This window comes from Exophiala viscosa, assembly GCF_022695815.1.
Source record: "Exophiala viscosa unplaced genomic scaffold EDD37scaffold_2, whole genome shotgun sequence".
NCBI classification, from domain to species: domain Eukaryota; kingdom Fungi; phylum Ascomycota; class Eurotiomycetes; order Chaetothyriales; family Herpotrichiellaceae; genus Exophiala; species Exophiala viscosa.
The window spans coordinates 4,128,295-4,140,845 of NW_026944354.1; the positions used below are offsets into that span (position 1 = coordinate 4,128,295).

Genomic DNA, 12,551 nt, shown 5'->3' on the forward strand with positions numbered 1-12,551 from the left:
TGGAAATATCACCTTGACATCGGAGGTGATTCGATCATCAGAATAATGACTTGTGGTCGATGGAAATTGAGACGGTGTTTTGTAAACCCGGTGTTACACGAGAGAGAACGTGGGACCATGTCCGAAAGGCATAATGGACGGCTCTTGGACCTTCCCCAACTCTTTGAGCCACATACAGTAGCACCCAGTACAGTAAGTCCTCGTATCATTGCCGCCAATAATCGGCCTACGGGACGGCACAAATCAACGATCTTCCAGCCGGAGTTCCAGGAGGCCGTAGCCCCATTGTTGCTCTGTGTCATCCACCCCGGCTGCGTTGGCAACCTTGGGTCGCTGATAGCCTCACAAAGAGTGCTAATTAGCCTTTCCCGTACCGAACTCGCTCCTTCCGAGCCCGTAATGCGATCGATCATTCAGGTTCCATCACCCTGATCTCAATCTCAACCATCTGCTTTCTTCTGCACTTCCGACACTCATTCCAGTCCGCAGCTTTCCCCAGGACTGACACTGTATCAAGCTATTTACATGTACTGAGACACATAGTCGCTATATCAACCATCTAATCAACATTCGTCCATTTTGTTATTCATCCGCATCCGTTCGCTGGCCGACCACACTCTGCCGACCCGAACCGCGGTTCTGCAACGCCCTACCACCATACCCGAACCCAAGTCAGTTCTACTAGCCCTCGCGTTGCCGGCATTCCAAGGACTTGATCATTCGCTTCGCGGGTCTACCAAAGGCACCTTTCTTCGCCTCAGTGCTGTCAAGATGATCGGGTCATGACCTCAATCCCTCCGGCCGAACCGCGGCCCCCAAGGCGTCCTCCCGATCCATCTCGACCTCCACTCGATCGAGTACAAAGTGATGTTTTCTCACCCATTGGCAGACGGCCGCCCGTTGCACCGAGACAATTAACAGAACCGGGGCACGATAGACCAGCCAAGCGTAGGAGACTTGAGGGAGATGTCACGGGCACCACCGCCGCTGCCAACCACAATCATGGGACGTCCACCACAACCACAATATCAGACACTAAACCCTCTCGACTGCGGCTGGTCGCGCCGTCGGCCCTTGGTTTCGGAGTTCGTAAATTGCAGGACGAGAAGAAAAAGGAGGAAGCAGCAGATGAGAACGAGGTGCCAGATCTTCCTGGTCGTCCCTGGAACCTTTCGCAGCCGTCAAAGCCAACGGAGGAACCACAACCCTCCCATCGGCGAAGAGTCCATGTACCGGTACCCACTGGTCCCGACTCTCTAGCAACTCCGGCATCAGTACCCAGCTTGGTACCCAATAAGGTGGCCGGGTTCTTTCCGTGGACAGGTAAACATCCAGAGGACGTGCTCAACGACACCAATGTCAAGCAAGGGTATTGGGACAAGCCACCGAATCCGACGGAGAAGGAGCTTAACACAGCGCGGGTGCCATTGTACAATGCATTCAAGCACAAGTCTGGTGTGGAACAACTCTCTGTATTATTCTCCCTTGTACTGGACGAGAGGAGTAAGCATGGTCACATCAGTTCTGCGTCGACCTTTAAGCCTCCACCGCGAGTAACCTTGACTGAAGCGAAGAGGAAGTCATGGATCGCTGACCTGGCAAATGCTGATGTGCCATTACGGAAGCTTAGCAGGACCATCCCACAGGGTATTCGCGGACAGCTGCTCTTGGATCAATGTCTACAAAATTACGTCCCTCTGAGTCGTGCGATCTGGTTCGCAAAGTGTGTCTGTGCAAATGAGATCAGGACTCTCAAGAGGAAAGGCACCACTCCCGCGGTTGCCATGGGCACAGAGGGAAAATGGCTCCGTGAGTGGACTATCAGCGTGGAACAGTATGTCGAGTCGCATTTGGCACAAGTCAAACGCCTGGATTGGCGGGAGAATATACAGTACGCTGTTCGACTTACCACCCGTTTGTACATGGAGAACCTGCTGGATCGGGATCACTATCTGGACTGGGTTTTACGATCCTTTGCCAATGCAGACCTTGAACAGCTGCCTTTCTGGCTGATGGTGACCCACATTTACCGGCAAGATCTAAGCTATTACCGCAAACGAGGGAGAAAGCTTGCCGAAACTCTGGTCGAAAAGTACGAGTCGCTACGGACTTTGACCAGTCAGACTGTGGTGCCCGTCGTGCAGAGACTTCGAACCGCAATCCGAGGTCTACTCCTCAGCCGCCCAAGGAATTTCCTCATGCCGGACAGGTGGCCAGACGTCGCTCCAATCATTCGCACATGTTTTGATGCACGCATTCAACAAGAAGGCCAAGTCCTGGACGAACTCGAGCGCATCAACAGAAAGGCAATGGGCTACAACAAGTTGGAATGTTCTGCTCAAAGAACTCCTGAACAGGCGATCGTGGAGACTTTGGACTCTTTGCAGCTACCTTACGACCTAGCTAAGCTTGCAGACGAACTTACCAGAGTTTGTCCAGACAGTGACTTCCTCATCACGACGTGTCTTGAATGGGCATGCACTCGCTTTCGGCAGTCGAGAGCTCGGATATACGTTCTCGCCCGTCTGATCAGACGCTGGCAGAGACTCGGGCACGACACGGATGCCCTCATCTTGAACTATCTCTCGGCGTATAGAGAGGGCAAGACCAGTACCGATCCCAAAGCCTTGAGACATCTAGTTGGACAACTTTCGAGATCCAATTCTTTTTCCACCAGCAAATACCTACAGTGGCTTATGGTGAGAGGCCTCCCCAAACGTGGCACCGTCAAACTCGAGGTGGCTTCCACCAGCAAGCACGCGGAAGCAGATGTCCATACAAATCCTGCCGATTTCTTGCTCGATCTTTCTCTTCAGAATGTGGAGGAGCATGTCGTCAACTTGCGCAACTCAATTCTGGAACGTGCCGGCTTCGACCTTCAATTGGAGTCGAAACTCTACGCGCAATGCATTGAATTTAGTGAGCAGCGATTGGGACAGCTGGGTTCGAGATCTGCCTATGGACAAACAAGTGTACCGCAACCGGCCTTTGGTTCTTTGCCATGGTCTGTAAAATCGAAAGTGTCTCTGTGGTTGAGAACGCGAGTCAGAGTCATGCAAAGCTCTACACATTTCGTTGGTCGGGGTACTGCAACAACGGTCTTACCCCCATTTGGAATGCTGAACGTGGAGCAGTTTGCATTTGTCCGATATGTCCTTGAATGTATGGATGATGGATCTGTCCTTGCCGATGTCGTCGGCATCTTGTGCTGCGCACAACACGATGAATTGGTTGCAGCTCTGGCTGCCACTATTCAATTCCACGCGGACTCGTTCTCGGCGATAGGGGCGTTGGAGGTGCTGCAGAAACGAATGTACCAGATATACATCAACTGGCGTGCGACCAGGCCAGCAATGCCGCTGCTGACAAATGCGCTTCTGGATCTTTGTACGGCAATTCCTATTAAGCCGCCAGCACTCAAATCATTGCAACAAGATTTTGTCAGAGGTGACCGCGGACGAGCGGTTGCCGCCTGTTCTCCATATAGTGATGGTATTGCCGAATCGCTACAACAAGCCGGAGCCACCTTCGTGGAAGATTTCGAAGCTATACTGCAATCTGAGCCAAATATGACGGAACAAACCATGAATGGGCTATTTTCGGTGCTTGTCGATCGTATAGAGAAGCAGCAAAGGTTTAGCGACGACTCAAGCATGATGTTTTCATTCTGCCAGCTCCTGAGCCGCTTACGGTTGTGCCGGAAAACACAGGCTGATCTGCTGATTCAAAAGTGGCTAGCAAGACTCGGGCCAATGCTGGATGGAAACTTTGGCTCATTTCTCTTTCAGAACCTCATCGGAACTGGCTGCGTTAGCTTCGCAGCCTTCTTGGAGGGTATTGGTGTTGCGAAACTTGGGCTGCGGAAGCTCCCCGCTGCTACAGTACTGTTGCGGCGTATACTTGCTCCAGGAAGAGACATCTTAGCCGACCTGGCCATGTATCAGACACGTACCAGGTGGTTCGAGTTTTGTCAACAACGCCCCAAGGCCGCAATCCAAGTCGCTTGTGACGCAGGTATGGAGAATGTTCGGCCTTTCGAAGCTTGTCGACTATCTTCGCTTCTCCTCGACCGTACTCTGACTTCATCGCCTTTCTCCGAGGAAGCAAGCAGAAGACTGTTACAGGAACTCAATCGTCTGCTCAATTGCCGTCACGGTGGTCTTACCGGTGCTGATCTTCTTACCCTACTCGCCTCTGTCAATGTTTTCTCTCATCGCTATGTGCACCTTCGGTTCTGGTTGACGTCACAAGTTCACCCAGAGAATCATCCTGTCGCCGATTCGGGAGAATTGGTGCAGCTTCTCTCAGACGCTTTAGAGCAGACAGTGAGCAGATCTGGCGGAAGACAGGCGAATGATGTACGCTTCGCGCAGTTACTTGAGGCGGTCGGATCTGATATTGCCAATCGGCTTCGGCACAGAGTTGAGAATGAATTTCTGGAGGCATTGCCAAAACTGCCAATGAGCAAGATAACCAGTCCATTGACTGCTGCGTTTCCGGCCGACATCCATCAGCTATCATCCACGGTGGACCGAGCGTTTCTAGTATGCACGAAGGGTACCAGTCCCATGCCTGGCTTCACGGTTCAATTGATCGAGAGGCTTTCTCTCATGATGCGCCTTCAGGGAAACAATGTGTCGACTCCCGCATCTACAGTGCCGGGACTTCCAGGTTCTGCGCCATTGAATATGAACCCTCATCAGTTGATGTCGGTGACTTCTAGCCCAATGGCAAGCACATCGGAAGGTGTTAGCGGAAGTTCCGCGAGCGCAAACTGGGGTCAACTCAATTACATCCTACAGATGATATGTCTACAACGATTGGCAATAGTGGCCGCTGGGCGCAACGGACCAAATGCCAGACAGGGACAATCGGAACAGATTCAATTGTTAGCCCGCTTGGCCCAGCTATTCGCGAACACCAGATTTGCGTCCGTGAACCAAGATAGGGACAAGGAAGAACAGCGGAAAACCAGAGAGCTGCACGACTTTATTTTGGATGTACTTTCTACAATTGTTGACGAGGTCTCTGACGAGGTTAGGATCATGTGTGCAAAGCTACTGAGGGATAAGAGCCAAGATGACAAACTCAGGTATGTGTTTGGCAGTGCCAACCTGACAGGATCTGTGCAGGCACAGGACATGGGTCATGGATTGCAATTGGTCAAAGAAGGCAAAGGCCTGTTGGGTGATTGGAAGCCACGAGTGTGGGAAGTTCTGGACAATGGCAGCACCAAGGAGAACGAGACATCGCTTGGACTGGGCCTATTTGGGTGTAGACGGGAATTGGAGGCCATCAATTGAGGCCCTGTGAGCTATTCCGGATTTTCTATGGATTGCGCATCTGAGGCGGCAAAGTCAACATGTATGTACAGCCATCTATTACGAAGTCACGATTGTTGTCCGACTACTTATTGTCTATGGAACCCAGGGGATTTGGGTTTGGACGTCTGAGATTTGACACATCTGGCCATTGGAGTTTTAAGAAGAGGGAAAGAGGACTACATAGACGGCTAGAGGTACGTCTCAGAAGATCTTTTGGCAGATCGATGCGTGATGGCCCATAGGATGCCCTCGTGGAGGTGTCTTGGGTATGCAGGTGACAGATAGATATGTATGCATGATGTAGATGTCCAGCGATATCTGTGGTGAACTATTCAATGCCTTCCTTCCAATGAACGCCTGATCTGGCTGGCCAGCAGGACATCTCTCACCTCCTATTGATAAGGCCAAGATGCGGCGTGACTTTGTCGCTTGGGTCGCAAGGCATTACGGGTAAGTCATGCAGTATGATTTTCCGGAGTGACTACTGGGGAGTAAGCGTGGGATGCATTTTAGGGGGTGGGACACGCCACCATCGAAATGACATGCATTGTGACGTGACGAGGAATGCTCCTCAACCAACAATGTAAATATCAGGGCTAGGTGGTAGAAAAGGAGGACATACACATCTGCTGATCAGGAGATGAATGTGATTGACTGATCTGACATTTAGGGTGACGTGTCTATGGATGGCAAGCCTTGAAGCCTCAACTGTGTTCAAATTCCGGGGATGAAGTGATAGACATCAGAAGGGATCCGCGTTTGGTGTCTGTGACCCAAGCACAGACCCTGAGTTCCTTTCTTTTGGAAGGCACATGCAATCGCTCCTCCCCGCAAAAATAGTCCCAGTCGCAGTCCCAGTCCCATTCTTTCGCTTGACAAGATCCTCCCACGCGTCCTCCGTAATCGATATCGTTCATTTATCCATTCTTCCCAATCAACCACCCCTATAGTCCTGCTTCATTGCCAGCTATATCCTACAGGCACTTACTACCGGCATCCTTATACGACGATACCTATATCTCGTGTTAAACGGCCGCACCTATGATTGCTCGGCCATCCTGAGCCTCCCGGCGCTCCCCTTTCCAAGCCGCCATTTATGGCTGGCAATCGTCCCTCCGAACGCGGCCGCCAGACGTCTCGAAACCAGACCGGCCGTCGTAATGGCTCGCCCCGAACTTCGAGCGCACAAGCTGCGTCTTCGGATAAATCGTTCAACGAGAAATCGCGACCTAAAATAGACAAATGGACCCTGGGTATTCTCAATGATAAAGAGACGGAGGAAGTCCCTGGGACTGTCCTCTTACTTTCTGCAAAACGCAATGAACCTCTGGGTTATGAACATCAGCATGCTCGCAGAAGTTCGTCTTCGATGCCATCGCAGCCCATGACTCCCCGCTCGTCGAGACGAGCGTCAATTGCATCCGCGAAGAGGACGAAAGATGGACAGATAATCCTCAATCCGCAGCCGGACGACTCTTTAAACGATCCTCTCAATTGGTCGGCTTGGAGAAGAGATTCTTCTTTGCTCTCGCTGGGGTTCTACTGCATGTTGGGTGGAGGAATGACCCCCATCCTCGCCGCTGGGTTCAACAACGTGGCTCAGACTTACCACGTAACGTATCAAAGGGTGGCGTTGACAACAGGTCTTTATATGATGGGTTTGGGAGTGGGCAGTGTCATCTTTTCGCCCACGGCCATCCTATTTGGCAAAAGGCCGGTCTACCTCGCATCAGCGGTCATGTTCATCCTCACTTCGATTTGGTGTGCTCTAGCACCTGATTATGCCAACCTGGCTACAGCCAGAGTCTTTCAAGGTATCTCTGTCAGTCCGGTGGAATGTTTGCCTTCGGCGACAATCGCAGAGATCTTCTTCTTGCATGAGCGGGCGTTTCGTGTGGGCATATACACTCTTCTTTTGCTCGGCGGGAAGAATTTGGTTCCTCTGGTGAGCGCGGCCATCATTGAGGCCAAAGACTGGAGATGGGTGTTTTGGTAAGTTCACGCGTCAACAATAAGGCCATCACTCTAACAAGTCCAGGATTGTTGCTATGGTTGTTGGGTTCGGATTCTGTATTTTGTTCTTTTTTGTGCCAGAGACCTTTTGGGACCGGCCTCCAAGACCCAAGTCACGAAGACCCACTGCTCAACGGAGTATATCCAGCTTTCTTCACCATCCGCTACATCATTCTAAGTCACCTACGAAGACACAACTTGCGGAGCCCGAGCCCGAAGATCCGGCTGCGGAAGAGGCTGCCCTCGAGAAGATTATGACCCCTCGACAACATCGGTTGCACGAACAGAACGCACATGCCAGATTCGAAGACGCCTTAGACAAAGAAGATGATGAAGTGAAGTCCGAAAGACCTATACCAGTAATAAACATTGATGATGTGTTTTCACCTGAGGAACCTGTGGCTGCCACCGAAGCCACCAATGACCACCAACCCGCGGCGGAGACCGAGGACCCAAGTTCAGTTGTAGCCGACGGAGCGAATGACGAGATCACGAAAATAGACCAACCTGGCACGATGGTGCCTAGATTGTCAGCACGGAGAAAAGTCAAACCAACAGGACTGGTCATGCCCCTGTCGCCAGATATGAGCATGTACAAGTCGCAGACGGAACCGAACAAGTATACCATGCCTTGGGATGGAACTATGAATGGCAAACCTGTCAAGTTCCCGACAATTCAGTTTCCCAATATCGCTCAACCAGGAGCAGCCACCACGGAGAGCGATATCTCGGTCCCACATCTCCACAATCTCAACTCACCGTACTACATGGAGCTCGAAAAGAATGATGACTACCTCAGCCATCATCCACCACCGAGCGAACCACCTGCAGAGGTGGAACCAAAGGAAGAAATCACGAGAAGTGAGACGGCTGTCACGCTGCCTGAGTCCATCCACAGTCCTGTGAATCTGGAGTCGTCAAGGAGCCTGGACGACATCCCGTTCAGTCCAAGACCTATACAATACACATCCAACCTACAACGTGCGCCGCCAAAGACTTATGCACAAACCCTGAAACCATGGAACGGAAGACTTTCCAAGGCGAACTGGTTCCTGGTGGCCTGCAGACCTTTCATACTATTTTTGTATCCGAGTGTGCTGTGGTCATCACTTGTATACTCACTCTCCATCGGCTGGCTTATTGTGCTGTCCGAGTCAATATCTAATATCTATCGCAGCCGCGACACGTACAACTTTTCTGCGCTAGGAGCTGGGTTGGTATACATCTCACCGTTTGTGGGTGGTATCCTTGGTACGGCGGTTGCAGGAAAAGTGTCTGATGTTATTGTGCGCTATATGGCACGACGCAATGGTGGTGTGTACGAGCCAGAATTCCGGCTCGTCATGGCCATTCCTGTGGCATTCAGCACTGCTCTTGGGCTCATGGGTTACGGGTGGTCGGCTCAAGAGCGCGACAGATGGATCGTACCGACAATCTTCTTTGGCATCATCTCGTTTGGATGTTCACTCGGCAGCACCACGGCCATCACTTTCTGTGTGGACAGCTACCGACAATATGCTGGCGAGGCGCTGGTGACGTTAAATTTCAGCAAAAACATCTTCCACGGTCTGGTGTTTAGTTTGTTTTTCGCAACGTGGTTGGAGGATGACGGGCCCAAGACGACGTTCTTGGCCATCGGCGCCATTCAAATTGTGTGTCTATTGACCACCATCCCCATGTACATCTACGGCAAGAGGGGGAGGATGTGGACTGTCCGGAAGGCGTTCATGGAGAAGTTCTGAGGGCATGGTCTGTATCACAATAGAAATGTTGGCATAGGGTCAACGATCATGATCATGAATACGTCTGTTTATGGTTTGGGTGTTGTTTGATGCAAAATCTTCTTGAAGTCTGGTAGCATAGCGATGGCGTCCAGCGAGAGGGAGATATTATTGTCACGAGGGTAACCGGAGTTGGTTCATTTGGCGACAATTCATTTTCGTCCAATGATGTAGACTTCAACGTTTGAGAAGTCTTAACGTCAAAACGAGGTATTTATCTGGTGGACTAATTTAGGAATCCATTCTCGGCGACTTATACCCACGTGCCAGTCGAGGACTAAGTATCTTCTCCCCACCTTGACGTCCCGCTCAGCCAGGGAGACGTGAACGGGACCGTTAATGGGGGTGTCTGCCTTGCGCCAATATTCTGGGAAACACGAAGTCTGTCCTTACAGGTATCCAGGGAGGGTTGTGGTGGCGACTACTGCAGGTTCTTCCCGTCTAGCCTTGATCGAGTGACGAGATGCATATAGCTGCATGCATGACTGATGCTCGACTCGTATTTGGATACTGCAGGGTTAGACGTAGACGGCCTTGCCGACTGGCCGACTGATTCGAGGCTGATTAGGGGCAGACAGCATTACTGAACGTGAGTGAGCAGGTGTGGGATGCTGGACGTATCTGCTTGTGTGGAGGAGGTCAGAGCATCTGTGGTCTTGAGTTAATTTCGGTGTATGGTCGATCTACATAATGTTGTGGCTGAGAGACTGGCATATGGAGGCGGGGTGGTGCTTCTAGCTAAGAGACCACGGCCATGACTCAAACCTCACAGTGAGTGTTCATTCTATCTGGACGTTGATTTTTGTGAAAGTGATGTTGCGGCCGCAATTGTTGACGGATACATACATTTGGTCCCTCCTGTCTTTGGTGGAGAGCACGGGATGAGTCAAAAATACCCGTTGAATACTCGTTGACCTGGCGCGAACTATCTTGGCTTCAAGATGTGACGGATCTACAGAATGCAATCTGGGAATGGATGTTGCTTGCTCATCGGTCCTACCAAGTTCAATGACTCCGTACTCGTATGTCGTTGATTGACGATCGTATCCGATATCTGCTTCTGTATGCGACATGCCAGGGTGTCAAAAGAAGCGACGACGGCTGTGCTTTCCCGCTTTGTGGTTGACGGGTATTCTCCATGATTGTTATCGTGCTGTGCTAGGCATCATTGAAATCGTCAGATGACTTTCCAGAGGAGCCTCCTAGAAGACCCTGGTGTTGCGAGAAGAGGCATAGGCAGCAGAATAATAACGCATATTGCGGTTACCTAGACCCATCAATAACGGAGTAGATGACGATTTATTTTCGCAGCCTTGCGCCATTAACTTACTGGGGGGGCTCGGGTAAGATCGTGGACGCGGGATAGTTAGGGGAGTGGGCACTGGGCACGAGGCCTGCCTAAACAGATACTCTCTTGCGCGCGCAGTAACTTACAGTCATCTAGAAGCCAGCCACATAGCCCAACTTAGTAATGCGGCCATGCCAGGCGTGCCTCCCAGGTACTGTGATTCATGGAGGCCTAGCCTAGTAGAAGCCTAAACTTAGTTAAACTTAAACGAGGCTGAATAGCCTTGACACCCCCGTAGACTGTAGACTTCCCTTCGGTAAACTGGTTCCTGATCAACCAATCTGAATGCACGCAACAACGTCAATGACACACATCGATCTCCGCCTGTTTACTTCCTATGAGTCGTAACGTCCTTGTCATTTTCTTGGGGCCATTACTTTCCCAGTGATCTGGATTTCCATTTCTCGATGGACCGTCAATCAATGTAACCTCCATTCTCCTTCCCGATCAGGTCCAGCAACAGATGACTGGACTAACTTGGCAGGAGATGAGGCCCCCGAGATCAAAAGGACTGAGAGATTTCTTTCCATTCCTCCCATTTGGCATACTCCCCATGCTTGGTCTGTGTTTATACCCCGTTCCCATATGGACCCAGGCACCGGAAGGACCCATGAAAGCGATATCGTATTCTCTACGGACTAAACTCCACCCCCCATGACAACAGGGCGGTCGACTAGCCTGAGTTGGACTCTAGCCAGTCTGAAATAGGTTTGTTGCTGCGACACATCGAGGTCGTCCGTTGCAGATCATGGTGGTGTATACTTAGCACATCAATTTCTCATGGAGGCTTTCCTTCACAGTCATATACAGGTCTCCTCCTGCCCAGCGTGAGTAGTTTGAGTTTCATACCAGATCCGATACATTGAACTGTATATTAGGGAATCGACTTTCTGTTCTTCATACGTGGTTCTGGATTTCGCATTGTTTGTTGCTGCCTGAACTCAACGGAGCATCGACCACGCTACATCGAATCGAGTCGTGGATATCGTACCCCTGCCTCGTTGGTTTGGGATCCCAGATCCAGCAGTCGCAGCTAGTTCATACTGAGCAATTACACCTCTTTCGAGCGCGTCGTTGCCTCTCATATCACTCAGACAGGCACTGCCGTCGACGGGTCTGTCCTGCTGTACTGAGTGCCATCTCCCATCCGTGTCATATGGACGAGAGACAATCATCAAATCCTCAACGATCACAAGAAGAATACCGGAGGAGATCCGGCTCAAGCACGCCCACTGGAACACAAAGGTCCCCGGAAGCCAGCCATCGACCTCAATCCTACCAGAAGAGTCCCCGTCCATTCGACCTCGAAACAGAGACATATACACCAACACAACGCTTTTCCTACGAAGACGCAGAAGCTCAAAATCCTTGGCCGGAAGAGCGATCACCACAAGACAGTCCAGGAGGCAGACGACGCCAGTCACCATCACCACCAGGCAAGGGCAAAGGCAAGCAACGCGAAATGAGCAGTCAAAGTCGCAGCCCGGACCGGTATCCGTCACCAACACAAGGATCGTCGCAGCAGTACCAATACTCGTACCAACAAAGTATAAAGGAGAGCGATCGAGTAACAACTTCAACTGCTGCGAGCCAGGACGTCTATAGACGAGAAAGCACAAACACCAATGCAAGCACCGGCACCACGAGCGCCAGCACTAGCGCCAGCGCCACACGTCCAGGGTCGGAAGAAGCAGCAACAGCTGCCGCAGGAACAAGTACCCAAAGTAACCAAAGTACCCAACGAAGAGACAGAGATAAACGCACGGGCAAGAAGAGACTGGTTTCGGGTGTATTTGTGAGATATTGAGGGCACGATGCCGCCCCCTCCCACAGCTTCAAAGGATGAAGACACTGGATGTATATGGGCTTCCAGTTTGACGACGTTACGAATCTCTTCCACTTCTCCTTTCTGATTTCCTGTCAAGGATATATGACTCACCTCTGTAACATTAGTGGATACCCACAGCATCGAGGGTGGATGCATATATGAACATACGAAATAGATACACTCTGCTTCAATAAAACCATACTGCCTAGTGAAAACTACTCCGCCGAAGGAGAAAACGTCCTGCTGGGCAAGAACGA

The 12,551-nt window shown here is 51.1% G+C and overlaps 3 protein-coding genes across 3 annotated transcripts; all 3 read left to right on the forward strand.

Moving 5' to 3' along the window:
- Positions 1–598: 598 nt before the first annotated feature.
- Positions 599–5,642, forward strand: EDD37DRAFT_295447 (uncharacterized protein). Its single transcript, XM_062811169.1, has one exon. The coding sequence runs from the start codon at positions 783–785 to the stop codon at positions 5,301–5,303; it is 4,521 nt and encodes a 1,506-aa protein (XP_062674048.1). The 5' UTR covers positions 599–782; the 3' UTR covers positions 5,304–5,642.
- A 530-nt stretch (positions 5,643–6,172) lies between these two features.
- On the forward strand, positions 6,173–9,488 carry EDD37DRAFT_295477 (serine/threonine kinase 16). The gene is made up of 2 exons (XM_062811170.1): positions 6,173–7,316; positions 7,363–9,488. The coding sequence occupies exons 1-2, from the start codon at positions 6,421–6,423 to the stop codon at positions 9,077–9,079; spliced, it is 2,613 nt and encodes an 870-aa protein (XP_062674049.1). The 5' UTR covers positions 6,173–6,420; the 3' UTR covers positions 9,080–9,488.
- Positions 9,489–11,622: 2,134 nt separating this feature from the next.
- On the forward strand, positions 11,623–12,273 carry EDD37DRAFT_647816 (uncharacterized protein; the record flags this gene model as incomplete). Its single annotated transcript, XM_062817937.1, has 1 exon — positions 11,623–12,273. One exon carries the CDS (start codon positions 11,623–11,625, stop codon positions 12,271–12,273), a length of 651 nt encoding a protein of 216 aa, XP_062674050.1.
- Positions 12,274–12,551: the final 278 nt, after the last annotated feature.